This window comes from Ranitomeya variabilis, chromosome 7 (genome assembly GCF_051348905.1).
Source record: "Ranitomeya variabilis isolate aRanVar5 chromosome 7, aRanVar5.hap1, whole genome shotgun sequence".
NCBI classification, from domain to species: domain Eukaryota; kingdom Metazoa; phylum Chordata; class Amphibia; order Anura; family Dendrobatidae; genus Ranitomeya; species Ranitomeya variabilis.
The window spans coordinates 190,191,372-190,211,532 of record NC_135238.1 but is presented as its reverse complement, the minus strand read 5'-3'; the positions used below and the strand labels follow the sequence as shown (position 1 = coordinate 190,211,532).

Genomic DNA, 20,161 nt, shown 5'->3' with positions numbered 1-20,161 from the left:
TGACGGGTAGGCTCGGAGCTCTTCCTGGACCCTAGTGTCGCCCTTCTCCTGTTGTTGCCCCCTGTGTCTTTGTAGGTGATTTGTGTGAGACAGCCCGCCTATAGCTGACTGTCCTGCCGTAGGTTTGAAGTATTGCTTGGAGCCTAGTACTTCCTCGGCGTTCCGGCCACCAGCTACGCGCCTCAGTAGGATGTTGCCTCGTCTTACAGCACGACTCCTACTGGTGTTTCTCCTTGTTGCGTTGATCTCGCTTCTCACTCAGCACAATAAACCTCGCTTCTTGTCCTTTCTTAGGGAACCGCCGCGATCAGGTGCAGGCGCAGTCCCGTAACATTCTCTCAGTTCGCTAGGTCTCTGCCAGGATCCCACCCCTGACAGGGACCCCCCTGAGTCTCTCCCCGCAACACCCTCTGCCACAGGATGTTGCCTGTTCGATTCCCAGTCAGCTTCTCCCTAACTTCCTATCTAACCCCCAGTTTTACCAGACTGTGAGGAGTGGCCTAATACATAGCACCCTTAGCTCCCCCTGGAGGCCAGACTGTGAAGTGTATTGGTGTCTGTGATACCTGGTCAGGTGAACTCCTTCAGTGCCATCAGACGTACCATAGCCCCCCTTAGCGGCGGAGCATCAGTACTGCAACGACCAGGACTCTGGGGCGCTGCACTCCCCCCCCGGTTAAATCCAGTACTCCTGGACTGGGAAGAAAACAACAATACATGTCAGCAAAAAGACATACAATTTTGGAAATGCAATAACAATAAGTAAATTTGAACAGAGCTTCCCTTTATGGGAGGTGAGGACACTTGAACGTTACAAACATGGTTAAATACTTTAAATAACATACTATAAATAACTTTTCTTACCCAACCGGGTATTCTACTAAGTGCAAATTTTTGAACAATAATTTAACATTGCCTTTAAGGATGTACACGCTAAATCCACTAAAGACCTTCTTATAAAACACTATAAGGCTAATCAACTTTTCCTTCATTTTCCATCCTTACATCTGCAGGACCGCCTGTCTATCTGCCCCAGGCCTACTGCCTCTCGTTCTGTTGCAGGACCGCCCCTTTCCACCCGGGCCTACTGCCTTTCTGCTACTATACACAGTATAGAACTTATCTTCCATCTCTCAGTTCAGGATCACCGAGCCATCTCTGTATGGCTCCTAGGAGGACTCACCGATTAACCCCATCTGGGTTTACTTCCTGTCCTCATTCTTCTAGCAACATCATTAAACATTTCTTACTATCAACTGTCTGACTACATATAACTTTACATGTAAGCATTATCACTATTTCTCTTAAGGCATCATTATACTTTAAGTGCTATGGGTGAACGTTCCCTTTAAGAGGGGACCAAGTCTCTATGAGGTAGTGCAACTTCTCAAGCTGCAAGTCCGTGTGCAGCAAGAACTCCAGTACTGCTTCCAGGAACAGTTTCTTCGCAGAGAGTCCTTTCTTTTATAAAACCAGTAGAGGGCACCTTTAAGAAGGTGCAAACTATTTACAAGGAGTTTGTAATCATGCAGTGTTCATGATCCAGCAGTTCTTTCAACAATGATAAAACAGGAAACAAAAACAAAAAGCAGAAGAAGGGATCCCGGGTAAACAAAGGGATCCCTTTAAGAGTTAACCTGATCGGGTCATAGCAAGAGGACAAACAGTTAACTATTTACATTCTATAAGGCATCTAGAGTTTCATAGTAAGTTGCCAGACATCAGCCGATAGTGGACACCTCTTGACCGTTCAGGCTTCGGCCCCAGGTCTGCGGCTGATGTAGTGTCAGTGGTTGGTCTCTCGGGTGCAGTCAGGTCACCCGGTGTCTGGATTAGAAGGCTAACCCTGGCTGCAAGCTCGGTAGCCGCAACAAGGCGTACAGTGGCGATAGTAACAAGATCTGTCAAGTCTGGTTCAATCATGGTCGAAGCAACAGGTGACACCCCCTCAGGCCCACATCGTTGGACGTTCCGAGCGCACCATCCTTGTGCACTCTGGTGGCGGGTGTAGGTCACCTGGTCCCCCCTTTGCAATAGTGGGTCACCATATCGGTTACGGAAAGGAGTCTTCACATCATGACTAGTAACGAACACATCAGTCAGTAGTCCCGGTTCCTGTATGGAGCCCCAACCCCGCTTTGGGTGAAAGGCCAACACCGTTCCCCGCTTTACCACGTCTTTCCTGCCGTGCGCAGGCTTTGGGTGTCGTACTGTTAGCGGATCAGTCTGTTCGGTCTCCTTTCGGTTTTTCCAATGTAGGATCAGACATTGTTTATATTGTTCCCAAGTGAGCACAGCAAGGGTGAGGCCTTCCTCCTGAATTCCATCTGGCCCGGTCCAGGGGGTGTCCCACTGGAGGATCACCCCTTCTGGGCTCACATCTATGGGTTCCCCCATCGTGGTCGGTAGTGGAGGTACCAGCTTCCCCATCGTGTCGGGGGTGAGCACCACCAGCCCCGCCGAGAGGAAAAGGTCATTGTTGGGGTGAGGAGCGGTCGCGGGAGCGGGATCGGTCAGGGGAGCAGGATCGGTCAGGGGAGCAGGTGCGTCTTCCATACCTGCGCCTGATATGATTCCACCGATGTCGATCCGTTCCGCTGACAAGGACACTGGAATCGGCCGCAGCCTGGACTGCGGTTCCTCCGAGGTGGCCTCTTGATGTGGTTCTGCCCTCCATGGCTCCGTGGTTGGGATAGGTAGGCTCGACTCCTCCGCCGGCGGCTCCAAGGAGTTCAGATCCCTCAGCGGCGGTGGACGCGAGTCCACCTCTGGTGGGTGAGGGCAAGCCGGGATCACTTCGCCGCCTCTCGGGCACTTGCTGATCGTCATCGCTGTCCGGCATTCGGCGGCAACGCATGCACCTGGCTCCGCCATTTCTCCAAGGTCGAGCTCCCTCTTCACCTCGTTCCCGCCGTTGCAAATCAGGGGGCGGTTCTCCTCTGCTGCTGGGCAGGTCGTCATCTCGCAGGAGAAGTCGGAGGGGGCGGTCGCTACTTCTGGCGCCGCTTTGGTAGTCTCCTCCCATGGCACGCCCTTCTTCTTCCTCTGCGCTCCCTGTGGCGCTGCAATGGCGACGGGTTTTGGCGGGAACTTTTGGCGGCAAGTGGCAATACACAGTCCTTGCAATAAGTCACAGTCCAAGCACAACAAATCACAGTTCCAAGGCACACATGACCTGATTCTTCAGGCTTAAGTAGATCCTGTTCGTGACGCCAAGTTGTAGCGCCCCCACTGCCGCAGGGCCGAGGGGTACCCGGTACCGGGCCTCTGAGTCTCTGCTCTGGGGTTGTCACGGTGGCTAGACCCAGTCCGTGACCCTGCTGAGGGGCGCCCAATGAAAGGTGTGGATGGTGGTGGTAGTGCGGTGCAGTGCTGGTCACAGTAAATAACGAGGACACCAGGTTGCAGTCTCTTTACCTCTTTACTGAAGGCTCCAGGATCCTGAATCCGGAATACGGTTAACAGGGCTGCGCAAGTCTGGCCGGTCCGATGGCACCTCCAGAGTTCCCTTTGCAGGTGGAAATCTGTGCCTACCTTCTAGCGCTTGTGTGTTGTGGTCCTCCCCTGCTGTGCTTACGGGATAGTCCCCACAACTGTTGTGTCTGTTTCTGAAGTTCCCTCACAACTCGATTCTGATGTTCTTCTTCGTCCCCCAGATGATATGGCTAGGACGCACCCGTATGACGGGTAGGCTCGGAGCTCTTCCTGGACCCTAGTGTCGCCCTTCTCCTGTTGTTGCCCCCTGTGTCTTCGTAGGTGATTTGTGTGAGACAGCCCGCCTATAGCTGACTGTCCTGCCATAGGTTTGAAGTATTGCTTGGAGCCTAGTACTTCCTCGGCGTTCCGGCTACGCGCCTCAGTAGGATGTTGCCTCGTCTTACAGCACGACTCCTACTGGTGTTTCTCCTTGTTGCGTTGATCTCGTTTCTCACTCAGCACAATAAACCTCGCTTCTTGTCCTTTCTTAGGGAACCGCCGCGATCAGGTGCAGGCGCGGTCCCGTAACATTCTCTCAGTTCTCTAGGTCTCTGCCAGGATCCCACCCCTGACAGGGACCCCCCTGAGTCTCCCCGCAACACCCCCTGCCACGGGATGTTGCCTGTTCGATTCCCAGTCAGCTTCTTCCTAACTTCCTATCTAACCCCCAGTTTTACCAGACTGTGAGGAGTGGCCTAATACATAGCACCCTTAGCTCCCCCTGGAGGCCAGACTGTGAAGTGTATTGGTGTCTGTGATACCTGGTCAGGTGAGCTCCTTCAGTGCCATCAGACGTACCATAGCCCCCCTTAGCGGCAGAGCATCAGTACTGCAACGACCAGGACTCCGGGGCGCTGCAAGTATCTTTAGGAACACTGGTTTCCTGCCAAGCCTGCAGTCTAAATATTTAGTGCTGCAAATCGGCTAATGTGAACAGGACCCTAATTGTAATTCCTGCTTATCAAGTCATTATGATCCCTGTCTGACAATGTTTTTTTTTTCCTGACATTTTCACTTTATTTTTAGACCTTTATTGACATGGAAGGTTCTGGATACGGAGGGGATACAGAGAACTTCAGAGTAAGTCTAAAGTAATAGTTTTGTGTATTAAATCCCGTACATCTAGAAGTGGATGCGGAAAATAGTTAGCTTGAAAGTATAAATCATATAAGGATATTGTCTTAAAACATAATTAATATTCGTAAATTTCACACGTGCACAATATGGACATTTTTTATTTTTTCATTATGAAAACAAATCTCTATTGACCCAAAACTAATTGCATCTCTGGAATTAATGCTGCCCCTAATCTAGAGGCCTCCGTGCAAATTACACTAGTGTCAGCCAAACCCACCCATATCCGTGGGACTGGCTGACAGTCTAATTTGTAAGGACCCTCGCTCCTGTGTATGGGGGAATCGGGAGACATGGGGTGAACCATGGAGAGCCAGAGGTTGGAGACAATTGGTCTAGATCTTTTCTTAGCCAGGTTTGGACTTGAAATTTTTGGACTTGAAATTTGTGATAATTTTTAGACAAAGTATAGGATGATCAAGTTAAGCTCTAGAAACTGAAAAAATCATCTCATAATACAGATGTGGGATATCACTTTTTAGGAAGCCATGCAAAAAGTATCATGCTACATGTCAGAGTACATAATCAGAGCGGAAAGAAGCCATGGAGAGCATTTACGCAAGTACTTGACTCGGGATCCATGCCAGTGCATTTTTTAGATACCAACAATTATGTTACAATTATACATCTTATCTTTGGGTCAAACACTTCTCCAGTTTGTGGTCCATTATTCCTCTTCCATTATAATCTATCTGGGAATATCATAGTTATTTGCAATCCTGCAATAATAAAAATGTAATGTAACCATTCGCCAACCACAAATGTGACACACAGGAGATTGTACTGGCTATGAAATTGCTTTACTGTTCCACGATGTCTGTGTTGCATCACAAACGTGGGAAAACTACATATGTCACAAAGATATCAATATAACAATGTTCATAAAGCACACATTATGTGTCCAGATTGGGGACATAAGTACATAATTCTTCCTATATAATTTTAAAGGACCCTATTTAGTCACAGGATGGAGTACTCCTTAAATAATGACCACAAAAGAAGAAAAAACTAATGAAGTAGCCAAAAACCACCAATAAAATTAAAATATAGTATATTGATAAATATAAAAAATGTTACCATCACATATATATACTGGTGTAAGAAGGAGGAAATAATGAGGAGAACCTCAAAATCCAAGCATTGAATGCAACACTCAGCAAAATACCTTACAAGACTGTGCATGTAAAGAAGACATTGCGTTCTAGCCGCCCAATGACCAGGATCTTAAGGTGAAATATGCAGTTTAATGTAAAAACAAAATATTGTTTGCCCATATTAAGGTATATATAAGATGAGCCCACCACACTGCCCCAAACGCATGTTTCACGTGTGTAAATTATATAGAATTGCCCACGAAAGGGCCTTAATTTTTGCATCCATGGCCTCAGCGCTGCATTGATAGATATACATACTGACATAGGCTCCATTTGTACTGTAGCATGCATGTTATGTTTTAGGAAATAAGTGAACTCAAGTATATAAAGTAGCCTGATGGAGGCCAAAAGGGACAATTATCTGCCTTTCATCTGTTGATTGACGGCATTGGTCTGCAGACACAGAGTGAAAAGTATAGGGGCAGGTGCAGACGGCCGTCGGTTCCCTCATCCCAGAGAATCGGGACAATTGTGCAAATAAGAGTGTGGAGAAAAAACATTTCTCCATCTTCTCTATTGAGTTAGTCCGTGAAAATTGGACTGAACTCAGATGTCATTCAAGTGCAGTCCAATGTTTCCCATGGACTTATTGACTTGCATGGCCGAGTGCGATCCAAATATCACCTCAAACTCAGGCATGTAGTGATTTTTCCTCCAACAGACTCTGTCTGAGGAAGAAAAAAAAATCTGGTACAGTCATCTGCACCTGCCCTAACACTGATGTTAATAAGGGTTTTTACTTCTACTATGAGACTGTTACATGTCAAAGAATGAAACTCATAATCCTCGAAAGAAGAACAGTTGACCATGGAATTAAGTGCCCAGTCGTAAACTTCCATAGCTATAATTTTGACTTTCAGCCATGTCTCACTTGTGCCTTCCTGTTCGTTTTGCAGGGCCGACCTGGTCTCCCTGGCCCACCTGGTCCTCCTGGTGTACCTGGATTGCCAGGAGTGCCTGGAACGTTTGGAATGAACACCACAGGAATCCCTGGTCCTCCTGGCCTACCTGGCAGCCCAGGACAAGATGGAAAGCCCGGTTTTCCTGGTCCTCCGGTAATGTTTTAAACTCCATAGATGCATGATGTATTGTTTGCATTTAACTCCTCATATGAGAATACAACATTGAAGCTCACAATTGGATAAGGCTTGCAAAGTGGATTTTACCATCATTCTTGTGGCAGAACAATTTATTACCCTTCGCTTACTTAATTTTTTTTATGAAATTTCCAGCTGGATGGATACAAGCAGTAGGTGGAACCTCACAATGATCATGGATTGATAGGACTAATGTATGTTCTGTCATGGGTAGAAGAACTTAAAGTTTGAGTGGTTGCCTCATCTCAGTGCCAGGATTTCATGTAATGTCCAGTTATCCACCAGCCCATGATCCACTATAGTAGAAATGGTAAAAGTCCTTACATAAGGCAAGATAATCCACGAGGTTGAATCGCATGTTTTCGATAATACTCACCTAGAGAACGTAACGTCTGCGTTCAAGACCACAAATGAATTAGATTCGTTTTTTATCTGAAATCTGGTTTAGCGCCAAAATGTAGTAGTCGCATGTTTTAATATTGTCTTTATTTATTTTTGCATGACTTAGGGACCCCCGGGAAGAGATGGAACCCCAGGGACTCCAGGACTCTCTGGCGAGAGGGTAGGTTTTTAATATCCTGGCAAGCTAGATTTATATGATTACACTAAATAACACAAGATTGGAAATGAAGGAAAATGATGCAAGGTTGAAAAGCAATTCTGGGAAAAAATATAACCACTAATGACTATGGCCACACTGGAAATTATCTTACATTAAATGGTCTCTAAGCTCTAGAGGTAAAGGGCACAAACTCCGATTTTATGGTTCCTTTAGTAAAGTATTCACTTTCCCAGGGATAAACCATGTGTCCACCCATACTTATGACCTGCCCCATAGAAATACCGCCAAGAATTATGATTGTACTTGCATCATTCATTTATTCTGTGATTCTTTTGGACCTATCCAGGGTTTAGATGGTGAGATTGGGCTTCCAGGAGCGCCTGGACCAAAAGTAAGTTGATCACTTATGTTTATATTTTAGTAATAATTGTCAGTCCTTTTTTAATATTTTTTTTGTATTTTCTGGGAATTATTTCCAATGTCTCACAGAGCACCCCAATCCCCTCTTATTTGAGGGAGATTCTGTCTCGTTTCTCCCTAGAGCCAGTAATCCAGGTAATGGGTGACCAGCTCCCAGCATGCGTTGTTGTATGGATCTGTGTTTGGCTCTACCAGCATGGGGCATAAGACGTTGGTTCAGACATTGACCCAGCATGCAGAGGAGATTGACCCTTGTGTGTACCATTTATAGGACTGCCGCCGTAATGAGTTACCGAGGACCTGTCCGCTCCTCCTAGGAATGTAGGGATAAATTAGGAATCACTATTCCCTTTGTCCATAAAATGTGCCCATAGTGTCGAAAGTGAGATTGCGTATGGACACATTATGGCCAAGGGGGAATGGTAATACCTGGATTTCAGGTAGTCGTACATTTCCAGGAGGAATAACAGAATTTGACAATCCAGAGTTGTAATATTTGGTGATTGCAACATCAGATCTGGGAGAAAGATTGGAGCGGTCCTCTTTAATGGTTTCACGTGGCAGATATATAATGGATAGACATGTTCTGTAGTTCTGTAGTGTTTGGTGTCCCATGAAATGCTGTGCTGTACATTGCTGTGTTTGATTTAGCGATTTCTGTTGTGTGATCTGTGCAACTAGAATAGTAGATTATAAAAGGGTAAAAAGACTAGAAGAGGAGAGAGAGTAATGAAAGGATACACTTTACAGATGTGTTATCAATGCTTAACAATCTCATAAATCATAAATTTGCACATCAAATGCACAAAAAAGTTAGTAATCTAGATGGAAGTTTTACAAGGAAAATTACTCAAGTCTGTTTTTAAATTGGCTTTCCCATCGTATAAAATAATGGTATTCCCACATATACTGAGAATGAAGGAGACCTGTACCCTCAATATCGCCTATATAGGAAAATGTAGTACGGCTTCATTCATACAGTTCCCGGTACGGACGGGCAGTGGTGTTGGGAGGAGTGACCTTGTAGTATTGGGCTCAAAATTCTCAGGGGTGCAATATTTTAACAAGAAAAAGTAGAGGTGGTATCTCTAGTGCCAAAGATTTGGGCAGTGCACAAGCCCTGGGCGTCTGGATAGGTGCAACCGATCTCTGGGCGAGATCCGCTTTGAATTGATCCGCTTTTGATTCAGCTGGATCCCAGGGTAGGACATGAAGCCATAGGTCCTACCACTCCTTGGCTTGTGATATACCATCACTTTATAATCTGCACTGACCATTATTACTGATTATAAAATGATGGTATATTTTAGTGACATGCCATCATTTTATAAGATGGAAAAAACAATTTATACCAGCTTCACACTTTGTGTCGTGCTGCAAAAGGTTCAAAAGTGCATTAGATTTACTGGAAAGGTGGTTACCTTTAAAAATCAGATTCTAGCAATGGTTTCCAGCGAAGCTTTAATGGAAGCAGTGATGGAAACTACATTCAATATCCCAATAAACGGCAGAAAAACAAAGTGTGAAACTGACCCAAAGAGTCCATGCAAAAGAGAACTAATGAACTGGAAGAGCTCTAAGAAAGTCTGATCAATAGGAAGCCACCATTATAGTAGTTTGTCCTATTTGTAATCTTTGGAGAAACATTCGTAGGAGCGGCAATTCCAGTTATCATATGACAGCCAGTTAAGTGTCAGCTGCCTGTGCCTGGTTGTCAGGATTCAGGTTTGTGGTCTTGATGATCACACGATAACCTCATAGACTAAGTCATTGAGTCAATACTGGCACGTGCACCTTAGCTGTACCTGTGCTTGACAACTTTTCCCTTTCCGTTTGCCTATAGGGAAACGCTGGGGAAGCCGGAATCCCAGGAATGCCGGGAGAAATCGGCTTGGCAGGACTTCCTGGGCCAATTGGACCACGTGGATTACCCGGACCCCCAGGGCCTCCTGGTCCGGCTGGGCCTGGATTAGCTGTTGGATTTGTAAGTAACATTAGCCATGAATAATATGACTGACAATAGCCCTATCACAGGAATAAAAATACTCTATAAAGAATACAAAGTCTACAGTTGTACAAAACTGAGAATTGGGGCCTTCAGAGGGCTTGTTCTTGTTCGTTAGTCAATAACTAAACTAATAATATAGCAATGACTCCATGACTAACACGTTATTTGGTTAAGAGTCAGCGCAAAGTCACTGTGAGGCCATGTTGGATTCTGTTACATTAATGACGGTAGATTTGCAGGGATTCACTTATTGAATGAATAAAAGCCGAATATTTTTGGCATGTAACATTATATACCATAATTTGATTTCAAGTTCAGAAATGACTTATTAAGTAATACATTTGGTTTGTTTTCCAGGACGACATGGAAGGTTCTGGATTTGGTTATGGTAGTCACGGAGCCCGGGGTTCGCAGGTACTAACATAAGCGATACAGTTTCTGGTGCATTTACTGCAGGATTCTGTCAGTTTGGTCATTAGAAATTCTAGTAAGGGCACTTCTTGCTTTCACATACTTTGCATATTTATAAATGTGCTACAATTACGGTATTTTTTCATAGAAGTCCTATAAATGGATCAAGCCTATATGACTATGTAATTATGAAATGGGTCACTTTCCTATCTTTATGCTCCCACTGATCCCTGTCATTTCCTCCCTGCTCTGGAATGAATAGACTAAATGGAGAGCTTCATTCACATGTATAGTAGTCATGATGACGATAAACTAGATTTGCCATGCATGTCAAAGTTGGTAATACCCCTTTAAAGGGAATATTTTACTAGGTTTTTGTGTATGTTATCTGAGAGCAGCATGATGTGTGGGCAGAGACCATGATTCCACTGATGTGTCACTTACTGGACTTTTTGCTGTAGTTACCATACAATCACTGTTTCCTCTGCTGCAGATCTGGTAGTTCTCTGAATGCTGAGCTCTGTATAACCCCGCCCACACCACTGATTGGCAGCTTTCTGCATAAAGCTGCCAATCAGTGGCGGGGGTGGAGTTATACAGAGCTCATGGTGGACTACATGGCACGAGACAACTAGTCCTCTAGTGATAATCTCCTGCTTATAAAAAGTGAAGGGAAGGAGATGGGCAGTGGATCCCGGACCAGCCACTTCTAAAAATAATTCCAGGCATTAAGGATAAAAAACAAATTAAAGAATATATATATTTTTTAATCCTCACCACCTAGTCACTTTCAGCAGCGGTAGCACCCCTCCCTTCCCTTCGCTAAATATGTCCTCCACCCACCAGATGTGCATTCAGCGGCCGCAGCAGCAGCCCTACCAAGTGTACTTTTCCACTGAGTTGTGCCGGACACATCCCACCCAGGTGAGCGACGAACCCTCCAGTTCATCCTCATCTACTGGGAGCGATATCACACAGGGAGCGCCTCTTTTCTTTTTCCTCTGCTGATAAAACAAGAATTTTATTGAAACTACTGCAAGCAGCCCTGTAAGTGGCACATTGCTGGAATCTGGGTTTCAGTGCTTACATTATGTTGCTGTCAGGTTTAAGGCAGTAATTTGCAGACTTTTTTTTGCTGTTATGAAAACTTTTGCTGTCTTCTGGCACCCTTTAGCTGAAGCCTATGAAACCCTAATTCAGAGAGATTGGATGAGACTGAAACTCCGCATCAGGCTGGTTTCACGCTCCAAACTTTTCGGTCCGAGTTTGGGCCACTAGGTTTGGCCCAACCATGGGTCTCCTAATCCAAACTCAGCAGCTTATGAAGTTGTTGAGTTTGGAGCGGTCCAGACTATGAAAGTTGGATTTGTGATACAAGCCTTATTGACAGTGCAGCACGTATCAATATAGGCATTTTATGACCGCCATGATGTGAGACCTTCTCATGCCGATGGGCAGGAATAAGACCGTTTTCTTGGTGCTTCTACAATGCATTTGACATTTTTTCTGTTTACAGGGACAAGTAGGAGGAAGACCAGGATTAAAGGTAATAATGTATCCTGTTCATACATTATGCAAAATCTTCCCTTAATTTAATACATACACACATTAGATAACAAAAATAAAGCCTTTGCTTCCATTTAAATATATTTTTTTTATTTTAGGGAGATCGTGGAATTCCAGGTCTGGATGGAAGACCTGGAGTAGATGGATTCCCGGGTCTCGAGGTAAGTACAGGACCTCTCTCTCTGTTTTTGCATTCACACATTTGAAGACTTTGTGTTTTTCTTGGGACACCCGATATATAAATTAAATAAAACAAACATATATGATTCTTGATCTTCTTGATTTTCTGTATTTAAAAGCAACTCGCCAGAGAAAATGTACAACTAACAGGCATTCTCTTATACTTCAGGGTCCTAGAGGAGACAAGGGGGATAAAGGAGAACAAGTAAGTATGGATGATGACTATGAGCTGAGAAATATTTCCAAATTATCAATTTGGGGAAAGTCAACCAAAAGTAGCGGCTAAACATCAGGCTTCCTCTAATGTTAAAGGGGTGTTCCAACAAAAAAAAACATTAATTCCCTATATTTTAATGCGGATGCACAGATTGACCACAGGTCTCCTGACTAGTGTTGAGCGATACCGTCCGATACTTGAAAGTATCGGTATCGGAAAGTATCGGCCGATACCGGCAAAGTATCGGATCCAATCCGATACCGATACCCGATACCAATACAAGTCAATGGGACTCAAGTATCGGACGGTATTCCTGATGGTTCCCAGGGTCTGAAGGAGAGGAAACTCTCCTTCAGGCCCTGGGATCCATATAAATGTGTAAAAGAAAGAATTAAAATAAAAAATATCGCTATACTCACCTGTCCGACGCAGCCTGGACCTCAGCGAGGGAACCGGCAGCGTTGTTTGTTTAAAATTCGCGCTTTTACTTGGTTACGTGAAGTCCCGGCTTGTGATTGGTCAGGGCGGCCATGTTGCCGGGACGCGGACCAATCACAGCAAGCCGTGACGAAATTACGTCACGGCTTGCTGTGTTTGGTCCGCGTCCCTGCAACATGGCCGCCATTATCCAATCACAAGCCGGGACGTCACGGGGGGCTGGACACGCGCCCATTTTAAAAAGCGCGCGTGTCCAGCCTCCAGTGACGTCCCGGCTTATGATTGGTCACGGCGCCATGTTGCCGGGACGCGGACCAATCACAGCAAGCCGTGACAAAATTACGTCACGGCTTGCTGTGATTGGTCCGCGTCCCGGCAACATGGCCACCATTAACCAATCACAAGCCGTGACGTCACGGGAGGCTGGACACGCGCGCTTTTTAAAATGGGCGCGTGTCCAGCCTCCCGTGACGTCCCGGCTTGTGATTGGTTGCGCCGCGGTCAACCAATCACAAGCCGGGAGGCTGGACACGCGCGCATTTTAAAATTTTAAAATGGGCGCGTGTCCAGCCTCCCGGCTTGTGATTGGTTGATCGCGGCGCAACCAGTCACAAGCCGGGACGTCACGGGAGGCTGGACACGTGCCCATTTTAAAATGCGCGCGTGTCCAGCCTCCCGTGACGTCACGGCTTGTGATTGGTTGCGTCTCCCATGTGACTGCGACGCAACCAATCACAAAGCCGGGACGTAATTTTAAAATCCTTAACGACCTGAAATTACGTCACGGCTTGCTGTGATTGGTTGCGTCGCCCATGTGACTGCGACGCAACCAATCACAACGCCGGAACGTAATTTTAAAATCCTGAAGGACCTGAAATTACGTCACGGCTTGCTGTGATTGGTTGCGTCCCGGTCACATGGGCGGCACGCAACCAATCACAAGCCGGGACTCACGTAAAGGAAAGAAAAGCGCGAATTTTAAACAAAGAACGCTGCCGCTTCCCTCGGTAAGGTGCAGGCTGCGTCGGAGAGGTGAGTATAGCAATATTTTTTATTTTAATTCTCTCTTTTACACATTTTTACATTAATGTTGTTTCGATACCGATACCCGATATCACAAAAATATCGGATCTCGATATCGGAATTCCGATACAGCAAGTATCGGCCGATACCCGATACTTGCAGTATCGGAATGCTCAACACTACTCCTGACCCAAACTTGACAACCTCCTAGTCATATATGAGGATATTGAGTTCAGGTCGGGAAACCCGGCTCCAATCCATGAATCACTGTCCGTACACAGACCTTTTTTACGGATGTCTCAATTTCCCTCCAGAAGGAGGACACAGAATTCTACAATATTAATAATTATACTACACTAATTATTAACATCACCAAATACAATGTTATTCCAGATGCTCTATGTGACAGTGCCAATTAATAGATGTAACTGTAACACTGAATCCTGTTTTCAGGGACAACCTGGACGTGATGGAATCGGACTTCCAGGACCACCAGGACCTCCTGGCCAAATAATTTACAGATCAAGTGATAGCCGGGTAGGCAGGTTTGGTTTTTACACTGTACTCCTGTATATTTGTTCACCACCCTGAAGCTTGTATGCGCATTTTTACTAGAGATGAGCTAATCGCTTTGAGAGAAATAAAATTCTCCTCGAATTTCACAATGAAAATTTAAATTAGACAGAATTATTTAGTTTTTTTATTATTCGAATCCAGCAAAATTGCGTCAATCTACCATCAATTTGCTAAATTCAAAAAGACCAGAAAAAAAAATGAATGCTCCCCTCTCTCTAGTTCTCAGCTTGTCCGAGCAGCTCTGTGCTTGGTTTATTCGTCCTCTCTTTATTCACGGACCTCCAGTGTTCTTTATGTCACAGCCCCGTTGGGTTTTCGGCGACTCTACCGCCCACTAGTCCTCGTGTCATCATGACATCGCGGCCAATGCCATGATGTATGTTGAGCTGCAGTATTACAACACCTCAAGGCCTAGTGGGACCTGTGACATGAAGAAGACTGGAAGCCTACGAATGAAGACTGGTCCGAAATGATCAAACTGGGAGCTAGGTGGACAAGATGACGGCCATAGAAAGGCAAATATCATTTTTTCACCTCATGTTATGTTCTGAGGGAACCCAGAGCATAATAACACATTGAATAAATTCAATAGAAAACTACCGTAATTTTCTGGATGAATTCAGATTTCTGCAGATTAGCGCATCACAAATTTTTACAATTGGATGACAACTAATATCATGTTTGTTTGTGTTTTTTTTTCAGGATATAGTTGGAGGAGTGAGTGGAGGAGAGGTAAGAAGAATATAACCAGCTATCGGGGTCATATCCAGACACTACACCAGTACTTCCCACATGTAGGAGCTTCACTATGAGATGTGAAACCAAGTTTGAGAATATCACAACAGTCGTAGCCTTAAACTAAATGTTGTATCATGTAGAATATCAAATTCATTAGTTGGGTCATTAGGGTATGTTCACACTGAGTTTTTCAAGCAGAAATTGCTTTTTTTTAAGAGTTTCTGTAGGTGTTTTGCGGTTCCTGAAGCAGTTTTGAAGACTTTTGGATGAGTCGTTTTCTTGCTTGAAACATTTGGATTGGACAGTGCCTGACTTGGAGACATTGTCTTCACTTCCTTCTTCCAATTCGAAGTGCCATGTTTTTTTTGACTCCTCCCCCCCCCCCCCCCCCATCAGGCTTTTTTTCAATATCTCTTCAGGGGAAAAAAAAAGTTAATAATCTCCTCAAATGAACAAGAATAGCAGATTTGCCATTGAAATGAATTAGAAGGGTTTTTAAGCAGTTTTTGAAGAGGGTCTGCTCCAAAAAATATCCTCAGAAAACTCTGTTGGTACATAGGTGTATGGTCAGTGCATTAGGAAGAACTGCCACAGGATAGAGGCTAGATAGGAAATACTGATAGATGTGTGATGAAGTGAAGAATAAACATGTTTTATGACAATTATTGTATCCATCTATTTACAGGGAAGAGACGTTGGGCAACAAGTAAGTTGAACATCATGTAAGTTTTTAATAATGCTCCCATTTTTCTGCCCTTAACTACTGTATATATTTGATTTTTCAGGGATCCAGAGGATTCAAAGGTGATCAAGGAGATCAGGGTTACCCAGGACTGCCTGGTGTTAAGGTAAGAGTAATTAAAATCTACACAAAAATTGTCACATTGTTCTAAGGATGTTGGCGTGTGTTCATGCCATCCTCAAGAGAAATTGGAGACTCGTTATGGCTACGTTCACATTTGCGTTGTTGGGCGTTGCGTCGGCGACGCAACGCACAACGCATGCAAAACGCATGCAAAAACGCATTGTTTTGTGAGGCATGCGTCCATTTTTGGCTTGATTGTGGACGCAAAAAATATGCAACATGCAGCGTCCTGTGCGCCCTGACGCTTGCGCCAAAAATGATGCATGCATCACAAAACGCAAGGCAATGCATGTCCATGCGCCCCCATGTTAAATATAGGGGCGCATGACGCATGCGTTGCTATGCGTCGCCGAACCTGCGCCCGACGCAACGCAAATGTGAACGTAGCCTATGCTCCACCGTCTCAGGTACGGTATAATGTTTTCAGGGACCATCTTGGTGAACATTAGGGATCTGAAACCTTAAAGGGGCTTTTCCTCTATTCTAAAAGTTATTCTCAATGGGATCAAGTTGGGGTAATTAAAAAGAAAAATCCCATACTCTTGTATCAGACTAGCACCGCTCCTTTGCATTTGCTATTGTGTCTGCCAGTGTCGGTTATATTAGTTTTCTAAGGACTTTTTTTTTTCTTTGGAATCATTTTGGATTCCATATAATTTATTGATTAAAGGAGTCATCAGTATCCTTAGGGTACTGTCACACTGTGAAATTTTGATCGCTACGACGGCACGATCCGTGACGTCGCAGCGATCGTATGATTATCGCTCCAGCGTCGTAGACTGCGGTCACACGTTGCAATCACGGCGCTGGAGCGATGCCGAAGTCCCCGGGTAACCAGGGTAAACATCGGGTAACTAAGCGCAGGGCCGCGCTTAGTTACCCGATGTTTACCCTGGTTACCAGCGTAAACGTAAAAAAAACAAACAGTACATACTCACCCGTCGGTGTCCTTCAGGTCCTTTGCCGTCTGCTTCCTGCTCTGAGTGCCGCCGTACAGTGACAGCAGAGCGCAGCACTGCTGTGATCTGCTCTCACTTTCCGGCCGGCAGACAGAGCAGGAAGCAGACGGCAAAGGACCTGAAGGACACCGACGGGTGAGTATGTACTGTTTGTTTTTTTTACGTTTACGCTGGTAACCAGGGTAAACAGCGGGTTACTAAGCGCGGCCCTGCGCTTAGTTACCCGATGTTTACCCTGGTTACAAGCGAAGACATCGCTGGATCGCTGTCACACACACCGATCCAGCGATGTCAGCGGGTGATCAAGCGACGAAAGAAAGTTCCAAACGATGTGCTACGACGTACGATTCTCAGCAGGGTGTCTGATCGCAGTAGCGTGTCAGACACAGCGATATCGTAACGATATCGCTAGAACGTCACGAATCGTAACGTCGTAGCGATAGAAATTGCACTGTGTGACGGTACCCTTAGAATATTTCATCAATATCCAATCAGTGGAGGTACGACACTCGGCACCCCCATTGATCAGCCGTTCTGGGGGTGGCTTAATGTAAACATTATATGGAGTTGCAATGCGCACCACCATTTCCTGTGTAGTGGCCGCTTCCGGGAACTGCAGACCAGCTCTTATTCGCCTGAATGAAGCTGTTCTGCAGGACCTGGCAGCGGACACTGCACTTTGAATCGAGCTGTGTATTATAGCTCCGATCAATGTGTTTACATCCAACCACCCATGATTATAACAACTGATTCGGTGATGGCCCACCCAACAATTTTTTCATGTTGATGACGTATTTGGTGACCAGACATATCCTTTAAAAAAGTTATGGAGGGAAAAGGGGAAATAAAAGCATCAATTATGATATTATTCTTGTTATTATGAGTGTATGCTTTTATTGGATCGGAACGATTAAGGTAATAACAAACATGTACAGCTGAAGAAATGGCAGTAGACTGCTCCGATTGCAGCGGCTCACAGGCGATTATAGAACAACTAAGACTTTTTAGTTTTGCATCCATTTGTCTTGAAATGGGGTTGTGCATGATAAAAAAATAAAATACACCACAAACCTTGCCCAACCATCAATGTGTTGTGTCTGATATTGAAGTGCAGCTTTATCAAAGTCAATAGGTCTGAACTGTAACATCACATACAACATGGGGACAGCTGTAGCACTGTTTGTGGAATAAAAGAAGAAAATCAACATTTTTGGTAATTCTTTACAACCCATTGACTGCAATAAACATCACAGGTATTGTCTTTCCCCAAGTCTATTGTTTATTACACATGTTACATAATGGACTGTGGTCTCATCTCTAGGGGGAGAAGGGAGAGTCGGGAATGATGCTGGGGCCTGATGGCACATTAATTACCGGAGGTTACAGAGGAGAGAAGGTAAGGACATGGCACAGTTAGCCGAGGGGAAGAAATCTGGACTCTTCCTGCTATTTTACACAAATATCACAAGGCCCCATAGAGATACGTAGTATGTCCCCCTTAGTATGTCCCATCTAGTAGGCCCACTCTCACCACTGGGCCCACCAAGCTCTTCTGCTTCTTATCCTTGAGTTTTGAGGTGACTTGGTTCTAATACCAGACTGATGCAGAGAAAATAATTTCTTAATAAAAATGATTTTGTTTTAGGGAGACATTGGACCAAGAGGCCCACAAGGACCTATGGGACCTGAAGTAAGTATAAGGACAAAGATGAAAATCTGCATTTTAGTGCAATAATAATATGGTGCTAATATATCATTGTGTTGTTTTAGGGCCCATCAGCGCCGAAAGGTGAAATTGGATTCCCAGGAAGACCTGTAAGTTTACTACACCTGTTACAATTTTTCTTTTGTGCGTTTTTTCTATTTCATTTTGCCCCTTTTTAATCATATTCTGTGAATGGTCTTTGATTTTTTTTTCTTTATCTTCCTTGCCCGACTTCTATCCTTCTCTGATAACATCAAATGTACAAGTTCTCCAATGTCGTCCTACTGTTTCTGTTGAGATCTCCATTTTAAACTTTGTTTCTACTCTTATCTTTATGGTTTGTAAGCAATTTGTTGCAATGGCTGCTTCCGTACTATAAAAACCGACTGTTCTACTTTACTGGTCCAATTTGATCATACTCATGGCCCTAATTCAAGTGTTCATTAAAATGTATGTTCTCTCTTTGCTGTTCAGTTTAATTTTAGAAAAAGGTTGTCTGTACACATTACATTAAATGGACTGATATTTATGGCTTCTCTTTTGGATAGACCATTAATATCTGTCTCCCGCCACCCTCAACACTCAACTGATTGAGTCTGCAGCGTTCTCAAGAGCGCAACGTCTTCATTATTCACCAGGCATAGTGCCATACATCTTGTGCAAGCTGTGCCTAATATTGCAGCTCATTGAGGTTTAGTCCCATTCAAGTGCATAGGATTTAGCTACAATAACACAACCGCTAGCCAGTGTACAGCGATGCGCATGGTACACAATGAAGAATCATGACATTTACTGAAGTCTTGAAGACTGTTCAGTCAACTAATCAGTACGGGCACCGGGAAATGGACTCTGTGGGTTTTATATTGATGCCTTAAGGATCAGTCATCAGTATCAAAGTCGCCAAAAATTACCCTTTAAGGTTGGTGGATCCCAACAACCACTCATACGTATGGGAGCATTGAACTGTCTTCCCGTTAAGGATTTCAGAGGAAATGATGAGACATGTTAGATAACGTTTGTCACCCGTACTTGTCATTTTATCTCAGGATTAGTCAAAGCCAAGTAACCAAATGAAATTCAACTCCTCCATCTTTCAAATCCTAAAAACCTCATTCTTGTATTTTTATAGGTTACAGTACTAGGAACTATATTCATGTTATACAAATTTTAGGTTTCGAAATCTGTGTACAAAGATAACATTTTTTTGTAGTACTGTGGAATTACATACAACTTGCCGACCATTTCATATGACCCTTCCAGAGACCACGGTCCCATTTATTTATTTATTTTTGGAAGGGGTCCTTTGTAATATTTTACTGTAACCATAATAAGGTATTAAGACCAGCTGACACTTATTTGTAGGGTCGTCCTGGCATGAATGGACTGAAGGGAGAGAAAGGTGAACCGGCAGACCCTACTGGATTTGGAGTACAGGTGAGTTTTATGTATCTTCACTGTTTATTCCGTATTATTAATTGTATTAGCCAATTAGACTCAACCAAAACAGGTGAGTGGGATCCTGGTTGTAAAAGACCCTAAGGAATAATTTATTCTCACCCCTCATGGGAGGACTTTTCATCATGACCGTATTAAGGGCGCTGGAATAGGGCATCTTTGTGGTTATTACCCGT

General features: G+C 44.4%; 1 protein-coding gene across 3 annotated transcripts in view; it reads left to right on the top strand.

Moving 5' to 3' along the window:
* The window catches only part of COL18A1 (collagen type XVIII alpha 1 chain), a 233,228-nt gene that overhangs the window by 178,762 nt on the left and 34,305 nt on the right, over positions 1-20,161 (top strand). For all 3 annotated transcript variants that reach the window (XM_077272570.1, XM_077272568.1, XM_077272569.1), the window contains 17 exons: positions 4,504-4,557; positions 6,662-6,820; positions 7,371-7,424; positions 7,771-7,815; positions 9,688-9,828; positions 10,210-10,266; positions 11,780-11,809; positions 11,928-11,990; positions 12,179-12,214; positions 14,141-14,224; positions 14,966-14,995; positions 15,687-15,707; positions 15,787-15,849; positions 18,147-18,221; positions 18,471-18,515; positions 18,596-18,640; positions 19,893-19,964. In XM_077272570.1, the coding sequence (XP_077128685.1) occupies positions 4,504-4,557; positions 6,662-6,820; positions 7,371-7,424; positions 7,771-7,815; positions 9,688-9,828; positions 10,210-10,266; positions 11,780-11,809; positions 11,928-11,990; positions 12,179-12,214; positions 14,141-14,224; positions 14,966-14,995; positions 15,687-15,707; positions 15,787-15,849; positions 18,147-18,221; positions 18,471-18,515; positions 18,596-18,640; positions 19,893-19,964 (1,074 nt within the window). The remainder of the gene's footprint in view (positions 1-4,503; positions 4,558-6,661; positions 6,821-7,370; positions 7,425-7,770; positions 7,816-9,687; positions 9,829-10,209; positions 10,267-11,779; positions 11,810-11,927; positions 11,991-12,178; positions 12,215-14,140; positions 14,225-14,965; positions 14,996-15,686; positions 15,708-15,786; positions 15,850-18,146; positions 18,222-18,470; positions 18,516-18,595; positions 18,641-19,892; positions 19,965-20,161) is intronic.